At 43.1% G+C, this 21,685-nt stretch overlaps 2 protein-coding genes and 2 pseudogenes across 5 annotated transcripts in view; 1 reads left to right on the top strand and 3 right to left on the bottom strand.

Annotated features, from left to right (window-relative positions):
• Positions 1-28: 28 nt before the first annotated feature.
• Positions 29-1,974, bottom strand: LOC101082317 (annotated as a pseudogene).
• A 1,106-nt stretch (positions 1,975-3,080) lies between these two features.
• BCL2L10 (BCL2 like 10) lies at positions 3,081-7,539 on the bottom strand. Its single transcript, XM_023256228.2, has 2 exons — positions 6,903-7,539; positions 3,081-3,763 (listed from the first exon to the last, which is right to left on the bottom strand). The coding sequence occupies exons 1-2, from the start codon at positions 7,356-7,358 to the stop codon at positions 3,641-3,643; spliced, it is 579 nt and encodes a 192-aa protein (XP_023111996.1). The 5' UTR covers positions 7,359-7,539; the 3' UTR covers positions 3,081-3,640.
• On the top strand, positions 4,974-5,068 carry LOC111561075 (annotated as a pseudogene).
• Positions 7,540-15,261: 7,722 nt separating the features above from the next.
• The window catches only part of GNB5 (G protein subunit beta 5), a 59,720-nt gene continuing 53,296 nt past the window's right edge, over positions 15,262-21,685 (bottom strand). For all 4 annotated transcript variants that reach the window (XM_023255346.2, XM_023255349.2, XM_023255348.2 and 1 more), the window contains 4 exons: positions 20,331-20,379; positions 18,214-18,310; positions 17,129-17,295; positions 15,262-15,641 (listed from right to left, as the gene is read on the bottom strand). In XM_023255346.2, coding sequence (XP_023111114.2) covers positions 15,630-15,641; positions 17,129-17,295; positions 18,214-18,310; positions 20,331-20,379 — 325 coding nt within the window. In that variant the 3' untranslated portion in view covers positions 15,262-15,629. The remainder of the gene's footprint in view (positions 15,642-17,128; positions 17,296-18,213; positions 18,311-20,330; positions 20,380-21,685) is intronic.

Genomic DNA, 21,685 nt, shown 5'->3' with positions numbered 1-21,685 from the left:
ATATTTTTAATGTTTATTTTTGAGGGGGGTGCAGCAGAGACAGAGAGAGACAGAGACAGGATCTGAAGTGGGCTGTGTGCTGATGCCTGGGACAGAACAGCGAGGTAGAGCCAAATGTTCTGAAGACAAAGGGTTCGTAAGACTAGTCACAAGAGCAGGTCCGGTTTTAGTAATAGCCAGGAAGGCCTGAGGGATACCATACTATTTTTTAAAACCACGTATTTAGTATTTTCGTTAGGTTGTGTAAATACCATTTCAAGCAAATGCCAAATGGAAGAACAAGGAACACCAAGGCTGTCTCCTACTCCAGCCACACTATCAGTGGCCATGACGATGCCAGTCAGGCAGTGTTACCCAGATTACTGTTAGCCACATCATCAATTTGTACAATGTTCCAGACAGTTTTGGTTGCTAGAATCAGTGCCCTGACTGAAACCAGCAAAGGGTGGACAACAAAGTTCTTCCAAAATAATTGCAAATACCACCCTTTTGGACATTAGTGCCTATAGTTTTTCTCCTTGGGCATGCCAGTTTCTTAGTTCTAGTATTGCAGAAATGGGATTCAGGCCAGCAGCTTCAGTTAGTGTAGATGGAATGACTTCCATTACAGCTGCATTAGAACACAGGATTCCATACCACTCAATGTTCATGGATATTCTGTTAACCATAGTGCCAACTCTGTTTCTGGAGTACCACCTCTCATAAAACCTCTCGCCTCACTGAACAGCAAATAACACATAGGGCATCATGAATGGAGCACTCAGCTTCTTCAGCCACCATTTTTTAGAACCATGCACAATTAGAACTTTTTCCCAGTGATCTTGAACAGTTTTATCCCCTCAGCCAGCTCAGCAAAATCTACCATGTTACCCGTGAATTGGTCAATATGAGCAACTGGCTTGGATCCAGTTGTCTAAGAGATGACGTCAGTGTCTTCTCTTCCAATATCCCTAGCCACCATGATCGTCATTTGTTCAGGAAATGTAATGCAAGATCACAGAGAGCATCTCTTAAGAATAGACTTCTGTAGGAGAACGTTACAACCGGTTTTAAAAATTTGCTTCACTGAATTTAGAATACAGGCTCTCTCTTCTTAGCACTGGGCCCATCTGGGCATATCAGAAACTACTATGTGATTATCTTTATCCGTTTTGGGATCAGATAAGGAAAACTGATTAAGCCCAATCTTAGCCTTTTCAACTCTGGTTAGCTCATCTTTTGGGTGAGAACCAGCCCTTCCACCAACTTGGAGTCATCATTTGTCCCACCCAGTTTCTTTACATATTTAAGCTATATATAGTTTATATATAAACTACACATACAGCATATCTATACATACATAAAAACATTAATTTAAACTAAAACAAAACTGACCACCCATTCCCTGCCCCTGGTAACTACCAACCTGGTATCAATGATGGTTTTTTTTCAATTTTTCAGTTTTTTTTATTATACCTATAAGAGATCATCAGTATTTGTCTTTCTTCATCAGACTATATTTTACTTGGCATAATGCCCTCAAGGTTTAACTACTTTGGTATCTGTAAGATCTACACCAGTAGCAGTGGCTGAGTTATTCACTTCCTTCACTGCATTTCCATTTACTGGAGAAAGCAGACTTAAACACAGAAAACCTTTGAGATCAATGAAGTGGCTGCAATATTTAAGTTTCTCTGTCACCTAGTTCTATGGGTCAAGACATGTTAAGATTTCAATATACCCTCCTTTTCCAATTCCTTCTGAAATGCCTTGGAAAGGATGGTTGGGTGAATCCTTTTCTGAAAAAGCTTGATACTCAAGTCTAAGAAAACCAGCAGTGATGACCACCAATGTGGTGCCACCTCATGCTTCTTTATCTTGAGCCTCAGACAGCTTCCTCAGCCTTCTGGCTGCCGGATGCAACACTTACATTTGTGTCAGAATGGTGGTGCCATCAGTCGTAATGGTCAAATCACCTTTCCCATCTTTAATCATTTTATCCTTTTGGTCCCAGGCTTGTTCTGATAGCATCAGCAACAACTTTCGCCATGGAGAAGTTCAAGTAGATTTGGGTTAGCTTGCTGTGGTCCTCATAGGTGCTTTTCTTGGGGCTGCTAGCAGCCCTGGTAAGCACTGGCTCCAGAGTACCCCTGTTTGGATATGGCAAGCTTAACGGGTCTGGGTGGGCTCAGAAAGGACAGATGGATGTGGATTCCGGCTCGCTACAGAATAATGGTGAGTCCTGTGAACCACTGAAGTGGATTAGAACAGGTCACTCCAAAATATAAAACTTTGGCATATTATTTTGAACTGAAGGCAACCGAGAAATAGCACATACAGGAAGGGCTCTCTGCCCTCCACTTTTCTGCCTAAAAGTATGGCATAAATTTTCTGTGAGAAAGGTGCCCTTTTTGTAAAGATTTTTTGAAGTAATCTCTATCCCCAATGTGGGGCTCAAATGCAAAACCCTGAGATCAAGAGTTGCACGTTCTACTGACTGAGCCAGCCAGGTGCCCTGAGAAACATGCCCTCTTATACCAGGAAGGGGAGAAAACTCATCCTTGGAGAAGGTAATCCACACCAAGAACCATCTGTGTGAACTTGACTAAAATAACCCTTATCTTCCACTAGTTTTCCCCCATCTATTTCCTAGTCACTTTCCCCAGAATATACCACCTCTAGAAGTCCAACCCCTTTCCTTTGCCTACTTGTTTCACAATTTATCACTCTTTGTTAAAATGGTAAGTTCTGAATCTACACACTTCTTTGAAGTTTTCACTTTTCTATAAAGTCTCCTGTAAAAACAGCAAAAAAGATCCATATATTTTTCACTTGTTAATCAGTCTTGTGTCTGCTAAATTCACAGTCCTCAGCTGGAGAACCTAAGAGGGTAAAGTTTTCCTCTCCATCACCTTGCAGGTGGTGGATTAACTGCAGAGTAGAAGGTGGAAGAAAAGAACGTCTTATGAGCTTGTGTAGTGATTAAACATTTAAAATACAGAATTATATGTATATTTTAAAAGACAGTAAAAGAAAATTTTCATCCATTCAAGTTACTCCTAAGAATAATGTCTTATTGAATTCCAAAGAAAACATTTTTAAAAAGATATATAAATTTATTAAAAATCTAAAGATAGTTAACAATTTATTGAAGTCAGAAAAATATATAAAATTTAGAAAGGTAGAATTAATAATTAGGTTTCAAAGGATTTAGAAAGAATTCCTTATAAAAGTTTTAAATATTACATTCCTTGTCAAACTGGGACTTGGAGGGCTTTTGGTATTTCACCCCTGACAGACTGCCTTGATGAATCAGTCAGCAGAAGCACATGAAATTGTGGACACGTATTCACTCTTATACAAATGTAGCAAAAAGCACCATGTTCCCTACTAAACAAAATTTGTAGTTTCTTCCACAATTCTTTAGAGCAATGAGCCTTGAGAATCCATTTCCCCCAAAGAAGAGCCATTTGTACCTTTGTCCTAATAGCTCTGATACTTGCCAGGAGTTAAAACTCTGAGTCATCACCACAGGACTCCTCAGATAAATGCAGGTGAAAATGTCTCAGAGCATGGTTTACTCTGTTCTATTCTCTCACATCTCAAATTCAATTGGCTGGTCACAGTTAGGCAGGTAGAAATGGGCTAAAAATGTTAGAACTCACAATAATCTTCTCCAGAAGTAGATTAAGATCATTACTGTAAAGCATGACAGAAGAGCCTGGACCAGCAGTCTTCTCCAAGAAGATGGCAGCATGGGTGAGAAGAAGAGACAAAAGCCATCCTACAAGGGGGAGGGAGAAGGGGAATTAGATGGCTTCATAATGCCCCACATCTGAACTCAATACAACACACTGGAGCTTCGGATTCAATAGTAAGATAACTCCCGAATTTAAAAAGTAGAAAAAAGTAAATACTGAACAGGAGGCAACTTGTACTTAGGAACTTTTGAGTTAGGATTTTAAGAAATAGTCCAACATAAAACAAAGAAGGAAATAGGAGACACTTAACTATGTCACAGAACGAATACTCCTCTTTTGACTCGTTTTCAAAAGCTAAGAGGATACCAATCTCCCTTCCCACCAAATAATCTAATGAAAAATGGGTGGAGGACCTGAACAGACATTTCTCCAAAGACATCCAGATGGCCAACAGACACAGGAAAAGATGCTCAACACCACTAATCATTAGGGAAAATGCAAATCAAAATCATGAGAAGTCACTTCACCACAGTCAGAGCGTCTAGTATCAAAAACATAAGATAACAAAAGTTGCTGAGGGTGTATAGAAAAGAGAACTGTTGGTGGGAATGTAAATTGGTGCAGCAGTATAGAAAACAGTGTGGCAGTTCCTCCAAAAATTCCAAAATTGAAATGTCATAGGACCCTAAAGTTCCACTTCTGGGTATTTACCTGAAGAAAAAAAAAACATTAATTCAAAAAGAGATATGCACCCCTATGTTCATTACAGCAGTATTTACAATAGCCAAACTACAGAATGACTCCAGTGTCCATCGACAAATGAATGGATAAAGGCAATGTGGTATGTATACATAATGGAATATTACTTAGCTATAAGAAAGAATGAGATCTTGCCATTTGCAACAACCTAGATAGGCCTAGAGGGCATTATGCTAGGTGAAATAAGTCAGAGAAAAGACAAAAAACATTTCATTTATATGTGCAATCTAAAGAACAAAAGAACTCAACAAACAACACAGAAATAGACTTATAAACACAGAACACAAAGTGGTGGTTGTGAGAGGGGAGCAGGGTGGGGAAATAGGCAAAATAGGTCAAGGGGATTAATAGTTATAAAATTAAACAAAACAGGAACGAAAGGTAGAGCACAGAGAATACAGTCAATATTTAATAGCTTTGTATGGTGACAGACTTATGTTGAGAATTCCATAATGTAATTGCTGAATCACACTGTCATATACCTTTAAACTAATATAATATTGTATGTCAACTATACTTCAATTTTTTAAAAAAGTGCTTGCTTTGGCAACACTTATATTAAAACTGGAAGATTAGCACGGCCTCTGGGCAAGGATGACATGTAAATTCATGAAGCATTCCGTATTTTAATCACTATAGTATACATCTGAGTTCGTGTGTATCTAACACCGTATGTTAATTACACTGGAATTTTAAATGAAAAAGATAAAAATAAAAAAAATTCAAAGAAAAAAAAACCTAAGAGGAAGGTAGACTATCACACTCTTTCCTGAGCAAAGGGCAGATGCCATTTGGGAAACTGGCAAATCACTAGGTTGAAAACTATCACCTAAGACAATAAAGCAAGCAGCTCCATTCAGAGAAAGAGAGAGGAAAGGAATGGAAGTCCAGATAGTGGCATTTTAACTGTAGGGGAGAGGTGTGGGCATGTCCCTTTTACACAGTTGGGGGAATAGGAGCTTCTTGATGTTAAAGGATTATTCCTTAGTCAATGTTGTTTAGCCAAAATGAAAATAATGACCTCCTCCCAGTTTCCTCTTTAAGTGCAGAGGGTCCTCAGGGGCCAAATGCCTTCTTAAGACAAATGGCTCAGGTGGGCTTCTTAGGGATCATAGGCCTGGATGGTTGAAGACCAGCCCACACTCCAGTAAGAATGCAGGAACTAATGCTAACACCTCAAGTTGTTCATCTAAGGTCAAGGTTCTGATTCAGATACTACCTCTCCTCCACAGATGGAATCCAATTCACCACCACAGGTGATGCCAACTGCCAACAGGAGGCTAAATTTCCTGCAGGGTCTTCCTTAACTCTTCGGATTTTTTTTAATGTTTATTTTTGAGCGCCCGTACGCGTGCGCGTACACACACACACACACACACACACACACACACACACACACACAGAGTGGGGGGAGGGGCAAAGAGAGAGGGAAAGAGAGGATCTGAAGGGGCTATGCACAGACAGCAGAAAGACTGATGCCAGGCCCGAACTCACTTGATGCAAGGCCCAAACTCACTAGCTGTGAGATCATTACCTGAGGAGAAGTCAGCCTCTTAACTGACTGAGCAACCCAGGTGCTCCTCTTGGATTTTGTTTTAATTGTTGGTTTTAATGGTTGGTTATATTTATTCTATAACCTGGGTCACTGCAGTCCTTGATTCAACTTCAGTAGGAAGAGAGGAAAGGAACAATTTAACTCAGAAATCGAGAGGCATGCTACCCTCTTACTGAAGGGTGGTGGGCTTTCCTTGATCATTAAATCGATTTAGGAGCTGCAAGGCAATGTCCTGCCCCTCTAGCTCACGCCACAGATCAATGACCTACAGCTGAAAGCCAAAGCACCTGGTTATCACCCAATTAAGGGCTGGGTGCAGTGGATTAGAGTTAAGGAATCCAGAGACAATACCACCATTGGGTGCCTGCACACACTTCAACACCCCTGGCCTCAGCTCCTTTGGAGTGGTGTTGGGAGCTCAGCCACAGGATGCCTTTTCATTCTTAACGTTTTAGGCTGGTGCTCTCTAACCTGCAGCGCTGTGGAGCCTGTCTCTCCAAAGGTTTAATAGGCAGAGGAGAAAGAATCCACCTGGCCCAGGGTCACTCCACTGCTGACTCTACCAGTTTGGGGATCTCTATATGAGCAAAGCATCCAGACCCAACGTGGGCGCATCCTAAAACTCCTAGGACCCTGCAAGGGTAAGGCCCAAGTGTGCAAACCAGCTCATGCACCGCTGCTTCATAATGAGCTAATAAGACAGCCGGCTAGCAAGGGCGGTTTCTGCCCATCTGTCATCACCAAGAGAGGAGAAAGCAGGACTTTACACAAAATGTCCTCGTCGTGCTGAAAGGAACGTCCCATCAGGCTGACGCCGTGCGGTCCCTCCCGGTGCCGGCCACGTGGGCGCGTCCCTGGCTGCCTGCCCGGTCCCCACACCCCAGGTACCCCCCCTTCCCCTGCCTCACCCAGCCGTCGTGAGCCTCCAGCCAGGCGCGATGCCGTCCGGTGAGCCGATTGCAGAGCAAAGCCACCAGGTGCTGGCAGTCCTGGCCAACGTTGGTCTCCCACTCCAGCTCCTGTTGCTGGTCCGGCGTCAGGTTCAAGTAGGTCCCCGGCGGCGGTCTCTCCAGCAGCGTCCCCGCGAAGGTCAAGAGCGCTACCACATGGCCCCAACTGAGGGTTTGGGGGTTGGAGAGTAAATCCTGCTCCAACCGCGCCACCAGTTCCACGCGGTTTCCGCGGTAGCCGCGGTAAGCCGACAAGAAACGCTGGTGGCGCTGCCGTATCTGGGCGGCCAGGTAGCGCAGCACCGCGGCCTCGGGCGTGGACGGCGTCCGCGCGGGGCTGCCGGGCTCCCGGGCGCAGTACTCCAGGTAGTCAGTCAGTAGCTGCGCCGTGCGCTCCCTCAACGCGTCAGCCATGACCTAACCCCTGCCGGGGGCCCGACCTGACGCTGTTTTCTAGGCCTGGCTGCGCCTCCGCCCAGGGAGGGGCCGGCACGCCCCTCCCGGATTCCGCCGGGCAGTTGTTTTTCTAGGTCTGGAGAGGAGGCTTTGATGGGAATCCCGTGTGCACCTGTTCTGGTCCCAAAGGCCAGGCCCAGTGGTGTGCACGCGTTCGCAGCGCGATCAGAAACAGTGTGAGGCTTCTTTGGGCTTACTGTTTAGCTCTGGGCCTGGGGACTAAGAACCCGGAGGGGACAGTCTGGGAAGTTGGGCTAGATTTTTGCCTCCTCATTTTAAGAAGAAATTGACGAAGGCTACACATAGCGCTCCACTGACGACTCCCTTGCAAGGATTATCAGCATCTCCTGATTGGACAGAAGCACCTAGGTGTATGTTGGAGATACCTTTCTTTGGATCTGGCATATGCGACAGGAAAAAGGATAAGTCTCCTGCAGGCTGCTGGAGTGCCAATGCTGGCTGTATTTGTTCATTCAGAGCCTGTTAGCACAGGAGATGTAATGGAGAACAAAGCACGTGGTCCCTGTTCTCAAGAACCCTAGTGATGAAACAAAGAAAGAAGCCATCACAGTAGGGTTTAATTATCACTATAGTGGGATTGGTTCAGTACTCAGCTCCAGGATAGTGGCTACTTCTGGTACCTACCGTTCTTATATTGCATAGAATTCTCTTTACTTTTTATTGGTCAATTCCTCATTATTCCGATCCCATATTTTAGTTAATACTTCTTATATTAACCTTTCTCTGTTCATGATACTGTATGGCTTCTTTCTCCGGATTGGACCCAGACTGATCCAGAATTGGTATCCTCACTGAAAATTCTGGGGGTTCAGTGGTCTGGAGTATGTTGAAATATCCCATTCAGGGTGAAAGATGAGTTTCCTGCATCTTGTATCACTTACAAGAAAAAAGAGGTACAGCACCTGGTAGGTCCTTTTGGATTTTGGAGGCAACATACACCACATATGAGTGTGACTTCAACCCATCTATGCAGCCTAGTGGATTGGGGAGGACAAGAGAAGGTTCTGTAGCATATGCAGGCTATAATACAAGCTCATCTACCACGTGGGTCTTATGATCCAATAGATTCCATGATACTTAATGTGTCAAATAGGGATGCTGTATGTAGCCTCCAGCAAACACCAATAGGAGAATTACAGCACAGACCTCTAGGTTTTCAAAGCAAATCTATGTCCTCTTCTGCAGGTAGCTACTCTTTCAAGAAGCAGGTTCTGGCTTGCTACTGGACCTTGGTAGAAGTTGAATGGCTAACCACAGTACTGACCATGTAACTTGAGCTCTCATTATGTGAATGTTGTCTGACCTACCTAGACATACATTGGACATACACAGCAGCAATCTGTCATCATGTGTAAATATATATATGCCTAAACTCAGGGGGGGGTCCATAAAGTACAAGTAAATTGCATGAGCAGGTGGCTCAGACTCCTACAACACCAACTCCTGTTGCTTTGCCCCCTCCCTCATTCCATGCCTGTGGCCTCCAAGGGATTGCTTAGGATCAGTTGACTGAGGGACCCATTACAGATGGTCTATATGATGTGCTGGTACCACATGAGAGTGGACAGCTGTAGCATCACAACCCCACTCAGGGGTGACTGTGAAGACAGTGGTAAAGGAAAATCCTCCCAGTGGACAGGGATTCAAGCCAGATATTTGATTGTCCACTAGGTCTGGAGTGAGAGATGGCCAGAGTACAGATATACATTGATTCTTGGGCAGTTGCTGAATGATTTGGCTGGATGATCAGGGCCTTGAAAAGAACAGGATTGGAAGATTGGTGACAAGGAAATCTTGGAAAGAGATAATGTGGCCGAATCCCTCTGGATGGGTACAGACTGAAGATATTCATGTCTCATATGAACGCCCCAAAAGGGCAGCCACTGCAGAGCAGACTCAATAATCAGGTAGACAAAATTCTGTGGTCTGTGGATGTCAGAGAGCTTCTTTACCTAGCCATGACAGTGCTTGCTCTAGGGTCTGTGAACAAAGAGGCTATGGGAACAGGAAGAGAGTATGGCAACAATAGAATTCTCCCTACAAAGGTTCAGCTGGCCATCAATATTGCTGGGTGCCTGGTGTACCAACGTCAGTGATTTATTTATAGTGAGCCAAATGAATTTTGTGAGAAGGGAGTATAAATCTCTGTACATCAAGCTCTGATTCAAACTGTTTTTGACATCTTAGGGGTTCCCTCATTGAGTTAAATAAATGTTTTGATGTGTGATCATATTTTTGATTTGCCAGAGATCCATGATTTTACCTTTTTGAACATTATATTTTAGCAGCAAGCACAGTTTTTTCTTAGATTAGGAGTAGATTGGGGGTGAGTGGTAAATCTTCTGGCCCTGCCATTGGTTAACTCCTAATAATTATCAGTTGAGCCAAACAGAAAATGAACGAATTAACTTCTACACAGAATTTCTGATCCACAGGATGCAAGGAGGCAGTTTGCAGTCAGATTTGGTTAAAATTCGGGCTCTGCCACTTAGAAGCTATGCAGCCATGAGCAACTTATTCAACTCTCCTACGCTCAATTTCCCCATCTAAAAAATGCAAATAATAACCTACCTGCACCATATGGCTGTTACAAGGATTACATGAGTTGGTGCATGCAAGGTGCTTAGCACAGTGCCTGGCACATGGGAAAAGTTCTTTACAGAGAAATTTTTATTGTTAATACGAACTAACCAGGGTTTCCCATGCTCACTCGTCCAACCACTTTTAATTTTTTTTAACGTTTATTTATTTTTTGATAGAAACAGAGCATGAGTGGGGGAGGGGCAGAGAGAGGAGGAGACACAGAATCCGAAGCAAGCTCCAGGCTCTGAACTGACAGCACAGAACCCAACGTGGGGCTCGAACTCACGGACCTTGAGATCATGACCTGAACTGAAGTCGGACACCCAACCAAGCCACCCAGATGCCCCTCGTCCAACCACTTTTAACCAAAAATCAAAATGTGACATGTTGGTGAGTCTTACCTATCTGGTTTCTTTGTTTTGTTCTGTTCTGTTTTGTTTTGTTTTGTTTTGTTTTGTAAATACTGAAAATAGCTACAGACTACCTATTTTTTCCATATATTTTTTAACAGCTTAACTGTGATATATAATTCACATACCATAAAGTCCACCCTTTTCAAAGTATATAATTCAGTGGTTTTTAGTATATTCCCAGAGTTGTGCAGACATCCCTATCTAATTCCCTTACCTCAAAGGAAATCCTATACCCATTGGCAGTCCCTACCCATTCATCTCAACCCGAGCCTTAAGTGACCACCAATCTATTTTCTGTCTCTGTGGATTTACCTATTCTGAATATTTCATATAAATGGACTCATATACGGCATGGTCCTTTATGTCTGGCTTCTTTTGCTTAGCATAATGTTTTCAAGGTTTATCCATGTTGTGGCATGAGTCAGTCCTTCGTTCCTTTTTATGGCCGAGTAATATCCCATCATATTGATATGCCGCAGTTTGTTCATCCATACCTCAGTTGTTGAACATTTGAGATGTTCCACTTTGGGCTACTGTGCACATTTGTGTTCAAGTTTCTGTGTGGGCAGGTCTTCATTTCTCTTGGGTACAGACCTAGGGGTGTGAAGATGCCTGTTACTGGGGAGCACAGATGGGTTGACCTCTGGTTCATGGTTCCTGGTTTACAATAAGGTTAAGTATTCACCAGTGATGTATTTGGTTCAAAGATAGGCATTTTTGGTTGTCACAACCTTTGCATAAATGTTCATACCATACTTATATTTAGTTGTTCGTATTTATTTATGCAGTTAAATTAACTAGAGCATCATTCCTGAGCCCATCTCCTCACGAGAGGGTCTGCATCCTTTATACAATGGCACAAACATACTAATTTCATTTTTTTCACCAGAAATGGCTGTGAGTCAGCCTACTCTGGAGACTGATCAGTCCTGAAGGCCAGCCTAGCTCCAGCCACGTCCCATCTAGAGAATGAAGGGTCTGTGCTACGCTTTAAAGAGTGACTTGATTTTCTCCTATCACGGGTGAAAGGGTGAGTGGTTTAGCCTCATGTTCTTGGAAAGGATCCACAGAGACAAAAAGATTCACTGAGAGCTTTCCCCCAACTTGCCTCATCAGAATCCCTGGCCCTCTGCAGTCCTTCCCAGTCCAGATCTCCAGAAACTATATCTATAGTTTTAGGACCCATATTTTTAACCTGCTATTGACCTGCATGGTTTTTCTCAGCAGGCAGATTTGGGAAATGCAGATCTACACCTCCCTGCTCAGCCAGCTCTATAGGACTTGGGAGGAAGTCAGCTGGCAGCAATATGGCCCCAACTCCAACCCCAGTTAATTTAACCTATCTACTGGGATTACCCCAGGATCCCAAGTGGCCCTCATCTGAAAAGATTTTTAGCATTCCACAGGCCCCAGTTGGCCTCTAGCCTTTCCCAACTGCCTCTCTGTGCCCCTTTGGAACCTCCTTTGAGGACCTCTCCTCCAGTTCCTTTCAATGATCCTCATCCTCACCCTCCTTTTTTCCCAAGCTGCTGTGAGGGCCTTACTGCCCTCAGGGGGGGTTCTCACACAGTGGTTCTTGAGAAGGGATCGTTAGCCCCATCAGCTGTTTCAAAGTATAGGCCCAATCCTGAGACACTTTCAGAAGGCCCCCCAAGGTCCAAACTATTTTCAGAATTATACTCTTTTTTTATATTTGTGTCTTTTAAGACTCCCATTCTCTGGGGAGTTATCCAGAGGCTACTGTTATCTGGTAAAAGCATCACCAATGGAATATGGGCTTCTGTATTCTTGTGTTTTACAATTTTCTCAGTTTTAATTTCTAATATGATAATAGATACAATATATAATCCACATAACCAAAACTCAATAATTTTTAAAAATGTAGAGGGATCATTAAGACCAAATACCTTAAGAACCACTGGCCCAGATGAATCTCTACTGGATGATAATTACTACTTTGATACATGATTGGGGGCTGCTTAAGGAGGGGGAGGAAATGGGGGGAGGGCTGAAGTGAAGAAAAAGCAAGGGAAGGGAAATAGCGAGGACCAGAGGAGATGGAGGCAGGGGGTAGGTAGGCATGGGAAAAAGAGAAGAGAGAGAGGGGATAGGAAGGGGTGGTGGGGCTGGAAGGATGGTGGACAGATGGAGGAAACAGGGAACTGTTGTTGAAGATGTGCCAAAGGCTGAGGTAGGTGCTTTACATATTTTAGTGTTCTCCCATTCAACCATGAGGAAACTGAGGCTGAGAAATTCAGGTATCATGTATCCTATGATAGAGGTACAGCTGGGTCTGAACCTAGGTGCACACCCTTTGTCACCATGCTGTCCCCATCTAACTTACAGATGGGTCCTGGTGTCAGTGGTGTCACCTTCCAGTCAGCTGGCCAAGTAACCATGAGAGTCCGGGGCACAAACACCTTTATGACCTTTTGCTGCCTTTAAGCCACTTGTAATCTAGGGAAGGTGTGGAGGAGGTCAAGGGGTGAAAGAGGGAAGTAGATAGGGAGCCCCTGCCTCTGGTCTCTGGCTCATTCCAGAAGAGGGCTGGCAGCTGGGCCCCACTTCTGCGAGGCCGGCAGCCCACGCCAAAGCAGCTGCCTTGATTTCAGTTCACAGGTATTTCCCATAAATGCCCATCACCACACCCCTCCTTACCTGACCCACCCTTTTTGCCTAACCATTCTCTAGCTGTGCACACCCAAGGGTACATCCATATGGACCCTTCACCACAATTGGTTTGGTAGTTTGCCCCCAAATCCTTTAAAAAAAAAAAAAAGGAAAGAGAAGAAAAACTGATTAAAAAACTCCACTCAGCCTTATTTTCAATATGCAAAATACAATTTATTACCGGAGATACCCTGGAGTCCCCACATGGTGTGGTATATTCCAAACCAAGTATTTCATTAATAAATACTAAACAACACCCACTGTGAAATCAAATACTTACGGTGGGCGGTGGTTTACTGCCAACGTGGGTGAGTGTTCTAGGGAATGCGTTCATCGTTTTTTTTTCCCCCAAAGCTTTTTTGATTGGAAAGTTATGGGCCATTTTTGCACATATACTGAAGATGCTCTCTGCCTCTCCAAACATAACCTTGAATTTGCCTCCCCATAGTCTAGGTGACTTTTCTTTTGTCCTGTATTCCTTCATTTCTCGGAGGTCCAGGTCAGAGTGCAGAGACACTAAAGGGTCTGTAGGAGAGAGGGAAGGAGACCCTTCCCTCTAGGGTCTCCTAGAGACCAGGAGCAAACTCTGGGATGTTCTGGGAGTGCAGCTTGGGAATTCTGTGAGACACACTCGGGGGCCTGGCCCTTAATCAGCTGGCAGGAGCTGGCTAGGCCCATTTCCCTGAGCCCTTGCCCAGACTGGATTCCACTGGGCAAGGGGAGAGAAGGTGGCTCATTCTGGGCTCTTTGGAGTCAAGCAGGGGCCTTGTACATTTCTCTCTCTACCCCAAGGCCTGCTGTGTAGTAAAACCCTCAGTAAAATGTTTGCTTGGCAAATGACAGAATCTAACCATTATATTTACTTGAAAATAATTAATGGAAAAGCTAGCCTAGCTGATTTTTGACTGGCCCATTATGATACCTGAACCAGTAGCTTTGAGGGCGGGCCTGGCACACGCCCTGATGTTTGCAGGAGGCCCAGGGCCAGACCTGTCTGATGGCCATGCCCTGCTCCAGCTCTGGGAGGGTCTCTCTGAACAGCAGGGCCAGAACTACTACTAGGAGAAGGGCCAGGCTGGAGCAGGGCCAAGAGAGGAGACTGGATGACCCAGGGCCCTCAGCACACAAGCCCAAGGGCACCACAGGACCCCAGACCACCCCCAGGGCAGGCCTCCACTGGGAATGATTTTTGGTGTGTGAGGTGACCTTCTGTTTGATTAAGTAATGCATGCCATGTTTATGAATGAAAGAAGAGCCCTCAACACCTTAAAAAAGGACAAAGGGATCCCGTAACAAAAATTCTTGGTGTCTTCCAGAAGGAAACGCTGAATTTCAAATAAAGACAAGGTATTTTTTTATGTTCTTTTTTCTCAATATAAGAGCAGCAAAGACATTATTACTCAAGACCTATCAGTTAATTTGCATATGTAATTACTTTTTCAATGCAATAAATATGAATATACTTTATATGGATATGATCTACTTTAGCCTGAGTGGATGCTATTAATTCTAGAACATCTACTATTACTAACAGGTTTTTAAATAAGTTTGCGGTCTTGTGTTCCTGCACAGAAAGGTTCTGGTTGCTCTGAGAAGCATTTGTGTCACAAACAGCATTCAGCTTTACTCTTCAACAACAGGAAATATCCTGTCCAAGTGATTGCATCATCACAGAATTCATAAATCAAACATCCTGTCCACTCAATGCCTATCTCTCCTTCATTTAGAACTGTTCACAGAGATGGAAATGTTTGATCTGAAAAAGACACTACCAGACTGAAAAAGAAATTTTTACAATAAAAAAATTTTTAAAAAGTGATTATGTCCAGGGGCACCTGGGTAGCTCAGTAGGTTAAGCATCCAACTCTTGATTTCGGCTCAGGTCACGATCTCACAGGTTCATGAGATCGAGCCCTGCATTGGGGTCTGTGCTGACAGCACAGAGTCTGCTTGGGATTCTCTCTCTCTCCCTCTCTGCCTTTCCCCCACGCATGCACATATACTCTCTCTCAAAATAAATAAATAAACTTAAAAAAAGTGATTATTTTCCAATTACATTTGGAATTGGAATCTTCTATCACAGACTAATCAGTACAGTCTGCCTCATGTAGTGCATTAAGATCAGCACTTCTAGAGGAAGGTTCCAAAGACAGTGCACACTGAGAGGAATCAGATTTTAAAGTGCTCTGAAAACAAATTTCATTTAAGGAAGTACTACAGGATATGTTAAATGCTGAATCCTGTTGGTAATAGAATGAGATGAGATTATATAACTAGAATAACCTTAAAAATGGATAAATTTTAAAAAGTGTTCAAAATGCAAGACACTGTACTTGAAGGTGTCCTAGTGCTGGAGGCTCACACCAGTATCTTTCCAAGGGTGGTAGTTTTAATGGTAATATTGGGGACGCTGAGTGAACTTCAGCCATAGAGTTGCTCCTTTAAGCTAAGTTGCAGTAGCCCTCAGATCCTCTAGAAGAAAGATCTGTTTACATATGATGATTTCAAATTCTACTCTCAGGTGTGCATTGTGAAGAGACGATTAAGCCCAGACCTGCAAAGATACAAACACAAACAGATAATTTGTAGTCCCTTAGTAGTTAATGACTTGCAAAACTGGAGTTTAAAGAGAGAAAATCAACATTAAACACACACACACACACACACACACCCCACATGCAAAATAAAGCACTCACATGTCTTGGATGGATTACACCTTACTCCTGGTAACTCAAAGGTACTTCTTTGGACCTATTCCCCCAGCCCCACTTAGTTAATCATCTGAAGAGCATCTGTGCTTTCTTATTAGGGACTTATAACTCTTAGGCTAAGTACCAAAACCATCTGTACCCGCACTGAGTACATTAACATGACTACAAATTTAGGAAACTTGCCCCGGAAGATAAAGTCACAGAAAACTTTGTTGTTTTAGGAACTTCACAAAAATCCTTTAATGTATTTATCCTAAGAGTAGATGACTCAACTACTCTTTTTTTTTTCTTTTTTTTCAACGTTTATTTATTTTTGGGACAGAGAGAGACAGAGCATGAACGGGGGAGGGGCAGAGAGAGGGAGACACAGAATCGGAAACAGGCTCCAGGCTCTGAGCCATCATCAGCCCAGAGCCCGACTCGGGGCTTGAACTCCCGGACCGCGAGATCGTGACCTGGCTGAAGTCGGACGCTTAACCGACTGCGCCACCCAGGCGCCCCTCAACTACTCTCTTTAGAGAAGACCTCTCTCAGGCCAACACAGAGCATCAAAAATGATTGGTTACTTTTCAAGACTGTCTTCAAAATCCTCTTCCTCCCCCAACACTGTGTCCAGCAATCTTTAAACTATTATGCCACAAATTTGTCCAATCCTAATTAAATCCCTGCATCTGGTCTTAAACCAGACTCCCCAGCCCCGCACCTCATAAACATCTGTCTTTGTTATCCCCTTCTAAGACTGCCACTAAGATTGTCACGTTTGTGCTTTGTCCCTTAAATTTAGCTTTGCATTATGAATAGGCTATTTTGGAGATATTTCTGGGGAGCCAATATCCAACAAAATCATAGAGCTCTTTGAGAATCTGATGAAAGCCAAGAGGACACTTTTACCAGAAAAACAGACACACATGAAATATGACATATAATTTCAAGAGCTTCATGGGTCCCCTAAAGCCCCCGCTGTGGGTCTCACAGGGCTATGTCACCGTGGGATAAGAACCCTGAACTATTGGGGGCACTCTGTGGTTTGCCAAAGGCTAGAATCAGAAGAATCCTACTTGTAGGATCAAAGGGAATCTTTTGGATAACCTACCCCAATTATTACCTCAGTTACATGCTGATACACGGTTTAATCTATGCCTGAACACTTGCATTGAGGGGGAATTCACTATCTCCCCAGGCAACTCATCCCTTCTGTGGCCATAGAGCTGAAATTAGAGCTCCTTCTGGCTGACACAGCCCAGCTTACATTACCCTCAGTCTCTGCTTTAAGAAGGCCAATCACTTCTCCTCTCACACACACAGTAAAATAAAAGAGCTGCTCTCTTACTCTTAGGGTATGATCCCATGACCCTGAGCAGAAAGCAGTCCCGTCAGGGGAAACTCGTAGAGTGCTAACGCGGTTTTCATGTCCAAACAGGATGGAGACTCTGGACCCCTTGAGAACATCCCAGACATTGATGGTATAATCATTGTATCCAGCAAACAGCAGGCGACCTCAAAGTAGAAGGACATGATGGTTACTGAACCAGTTCCTCCCTTTGTTTTTCTTTTCATGACTTTCACTGACTCACTCATGCAGTCACTTGCCCATTCATTCATTCAACAGTGATTTAGTGCCCGCTATGTGCCAGGCACTGTGCTTTGCCCTGGGGATTCAGAGAAGTTGCTGCCTCTTGTGGATGGTGGTGGTGGTGGTAGGCAGGCAGGCAGGCAGGCAGACAAACACCTAAATTAACACATGGTAGCACTAGGTGATAAGGGCTGTAATGGAAGTGCTTAGCTGTGTGTGAAGTGCTGTGTGACCATGGAGGAAGGGGGATCAAGGAGGGCACTGCAGAGGAAGGACATGAGTTGGCTCATGAGGGCTGAGTAGGAGTTCACCAGGCAGAGAAGGGAGGCAAAAGATACCGTAGGCAGCATAGCAGCATGCACGCATAAAAGCACTGATGCAGAATGGGGGCTGTGTCTGGGGAAACTGAATGGTCCTATCAGTGCTGCTCTTTCACTAGCAGCCTCCCCAGCAGTGAGGTCAGAGGAGCCATGAGCTTCGGGGCATTGAGAAAGGGACTGCTGCTTCACCCCCTCCACCTCTGAAGGTATGAAGAGGAGAATGGAAGGCGGAGGAGGAAATGACTAATTAAAGGCACTACAGATAGGAAGTTTCATACAGCATTGTCTCAAAGAACAGCATTAGGTGGGCATAGCCTTCATCTCCCTTAAAATGAACAGGATAGGGGAGGCCACTTCAGGTAGGGTGAGGTGGGGTAGGGGGTCGTGGAAGAAAACTGGTGCAGATGTAGATTGCTTAACACACTGGTTCATAGGAAGTTCAGCTGAAAGCTGGATCGAGAGCTGGGTTTCATTTAGGTCCTGTCTTACAGTCCCGGGAATGTTTCTGAAATAAAATCTTACCACTGAGGGAGAAGTCCACACTGGATGCTCCAAATATGATACTCTCTTTGGAATAGATGGCAACCTCCCTGTCTGCCCGGAGGTCGTAGAGGCGACACTGGTGTGACAAAGAAGATAAAGAAGCACTTATTTCTGGCTCTGGTTGGTGAAGAGATGACCACAGGGCTATATGCAGGTGCTGGTGGCTTGTGTAGTTTAAGGGATAAGGGAAATATCTCCAGTTTTCTCCCCTAGTAGTTTCTCCCCTAATTCTGATTCCTAATAATCTGCATGGATCAGTACAGATTCAAAGAAACAGCAAATACAGAAGACTTTTGGGGTACAAAAGCAAAAATGAAACCCTTCTTTTTTTCTGATAAAGGATACATATTCATTGTAGAAAATACAGAAAAATGCATAAATGCCTAAAGAAGGAAATAAAAACCACCCCAAATCCTGGAAGTATTTACTAACATCTAGGCTATTTCCTTCAGTCTTATTTCCATTTTGTGTGTGTATTTAAATGGAATGGATATCTCATAATTCTATTAACATTAGGTTATGAGTTTTTTTTCTCATATCATTAAATAATCTTCAAAACCACATGACTAACATGGTTGTTGCATATTCCTCATGTGGATATATCAGAATATGTTTAACCATGCCTTTTGATTATGATCTAATTTTTCTCTTTTATAAATAAAAGGTTAATGACCATTCTTTTTTTTTAAGTTTCTTTATTTTTGAGAGAGAGAGAGAGAGAGAGAGAGAGAGAGAGAGAGAGAGAGAGAGAGAGGCGGAGAGAGAATGCACGAGCAGGGGAGAGGCAGGGAGAATCCCAAGCAGGCTCTGCACTGTTAACAAGGAGCCCCATGTGGGGTTCAAACTCACAAACTGTGAGATCATGACCTGAGCAGAAATCAAGAGTTGGATGCTTAACCAACTGAGCTACCCAGGGTGCCCCTTGATGATCATTCTTCTGTAAAAATCTTTATGCACATCTCTGATGTTTCCCTTATAATAGTTAAGGAATAGAGTCCTTAGAATAAAACTGTTTCCAAGAAATAGTATGACCAGATCAAAGGGTAGAGATGTTACAAAAGCTCTTGATTTGTATGGCAAAACTGTCCTCTGTAAGGGTGGTACCAATGGTCCTAACTCCAGGCTCCTTTACCACATCACCTCCACGATGCAGCATTTCACTGCTAATCCAAATGAGCAATGATCACTTAAACTTGCATGTATTGGGTTACAGGTGGTCTGAAAACGTTTTCAGGTGCTTGCCATGTTGGATTTACTGCTTTGTAAACAGTCTGCATTGTATCCTCTTTTTTTTAAATTAGGGTATTGTCTTACTGATTATGCAACCCCATTTATATCTAATAGATTTCAATTTGGTCTGTCATATAGGTGGCAAGAATTTTTCCTAGATGTATGCCCTTATAATTTGTTACACATTTTTTGGCATACGGAAGTTTTAAATCTTTATTATTGTTAAAACATTCAATCTACCCCTTTGTACTTTCTTCCATAGGACCAAATTAAGATGAAACTCACTATAATAAGATATTACATATTTTGAGGGCACCAAAGGCAACTTTTTTCTCTAGAAAAATAGGTCAACATAACTTGACAGTATCAAAAGCCTTAAAAGTAGGTCTATTTTTGACTTAGCAAGCTCATGTCTGGGAATTAATTCTAAGGAAATAATAAGTACCAAAAATATTTACTTATAGCAGCGTTTTTTAACAGAAAACAAAATCCCTGAAAGACCTAAATGTCCAAAAATTGACTAAAGTACATTATAGCATGTCCATAACATGGAATACTATTCAATCACTAAGAAAATATAATTTAGAAAAGTTAATTACTGACACATGAAAGTGTTCACAGTCTATTGCTAAATGAAAAAAAGCAAATTATAAAGCACTTTGTTAAAAAATAAGAAAGACAGAAAGGAATTCACCCAACTGTGATTTTTCTTGGGTTAGGAGATTAAGATATTTGAATCCCCCTTCCAACTTTTCCTTAATGAATTCACATTACTGTAATAAAAAAAAAGGGTTTTTTTGAAAAATAAAATTAAACCACTGCATCACTCTCTCAAATAGGAAAAGCTCTCTAACTTGGAAACATACCGTAGCATCATCTGATCCTGAAGCAAAGGCATCTCCACTTGGGTAGTATCTGTAGAGACAAAGTTTGAGTAGAAAGCACTTTATTTAGAGTGGTGATTCCCAATTCTTTTTTTTTTTTTTTATCTTATTTTTAGAGAGGGAGAGACAGCATGCGAGCGGGGGAGGTCTAGAGAGAGAGAGGGAGACACAGAATCCAAAGCAGGCTCCAGGCTCCGAGCTGTCAGCACAGAGCTGGATGCGGGGCTCAAACTCATGGACAGTGAGATCATGGCCTGAGCCAAAGTTGGACGCCCAACCGACTGAGCCACCCAGGCACCCCTGGTGATTCCCAATTCTGAATGTCCATCAGAATCATCTGGAAATCATCTGAAAGGTTGTTCCATGTGAAGCCCATGGAATTGGAATCAGAATCTCCACTTCTAGGGACACAAGGACCACTCTTTACAGAGGCCAGAAAGGGAAGCTCATCTGGCTGGCCTACTGACCTCTAGTTTTCTTCCCTATAAGTAGGGGACAGTGACAATGGCCTTGCACAGTGTGGGTGAGGAGTAACTGAGATAATACGTGTGTCTGCACCAGGCAGTGAACACAGAACAGGCTCCCTGTAACCGTAGTTTCCATTGATCACACACCTCATTCCTGGGACTTGGGTCAGCTCAGAGATAAGACAATGATTATCCACACAGATGCTGGAATCAGATACCCAGAGCCTTGCTCAGATCTATGCAATGATCCCTTGCTACATGTGATACCTCTGGCAAAGGACTTCATCTCACCCCAGCCTCAGTTTCCTCATTTGAAAAGTGAGGATGATAATGCATTTTCCCTGTTGTGGAGATTCAATAAGATAGTATAGGCAAAGAACTGAGCATGGTGCCAAATAAAAAGCATTCAGCAAATGATGGTTATTAATGTTACACTCATTGCCTTCTCAGTAATCAGGCTTCCTGGGGAGAAGGAAGTTTAAATTGAGACCTAATGGATATTAGAGGAAGAGATGTCAGGGTAGGGGGAACAGCATGGGTGAGAGAATGTGCATTTTAAAGCTTTATTTTGTGAGTATGTAACGATTCAATTTATTTTGTGGCTTTATATTCTATCCTGCATCTTACCAACTTCATTTACCATCTATATTAGTTTTCTATAATTTTCTAGGTAATTACTGCACATTTGCCAAAAGTAAGTGTCTTTCCCCTTTATCTCTATCCTATAGTTGAGGGCAAAGAGCTAGAAAATTCTTGCAAACATTTCTATTGCTCACGTAAATAAGCACTGTTATCTTGTTCTTGCTTTTAAGGAGAACAAGTCTAGTGCTTTCTCACTAAGTATAATGAAGATTCTTGGGTGATTATATT

The sequence above is a fragment of the Felis catus genome, chromosome B3 (assembly GCF_018350175.1).
Source record: "Felis catus isolate Fca126 chromosome B3, F.catus_Fca126_mat1.0, whole genome shotgun sequence".
Classification (NCBI taxonomy): domain Eukaryota; kingdom Metazoa; phylum Chordata; class Mammalia; order Carnivora; family Felidae; genus Felis; species Felis catus.
Note: the sequence above shows the minus strand (reverse complement) of the source record. Positions and strands in the feature narration are given on the sequence as shown.

Excerpts from the sequence above, each read along its gene's own strand:
- BCL2L10 (XM_023256228.2), bottom strand. The coding sequence starts at position 7,358 with ATGGCTGACGCGTTGAGGGAGCGCACGGCGCAGCTACTGACTGACTAC. Across the intron at positions 3,764-6,902 it reads TGGAGGCTCACGACGGCTGG|GATGGCTTTTGTCTCTTCTT; the intron begins GTGAGGCAGGGG and ends TCCCCCTTGTAG.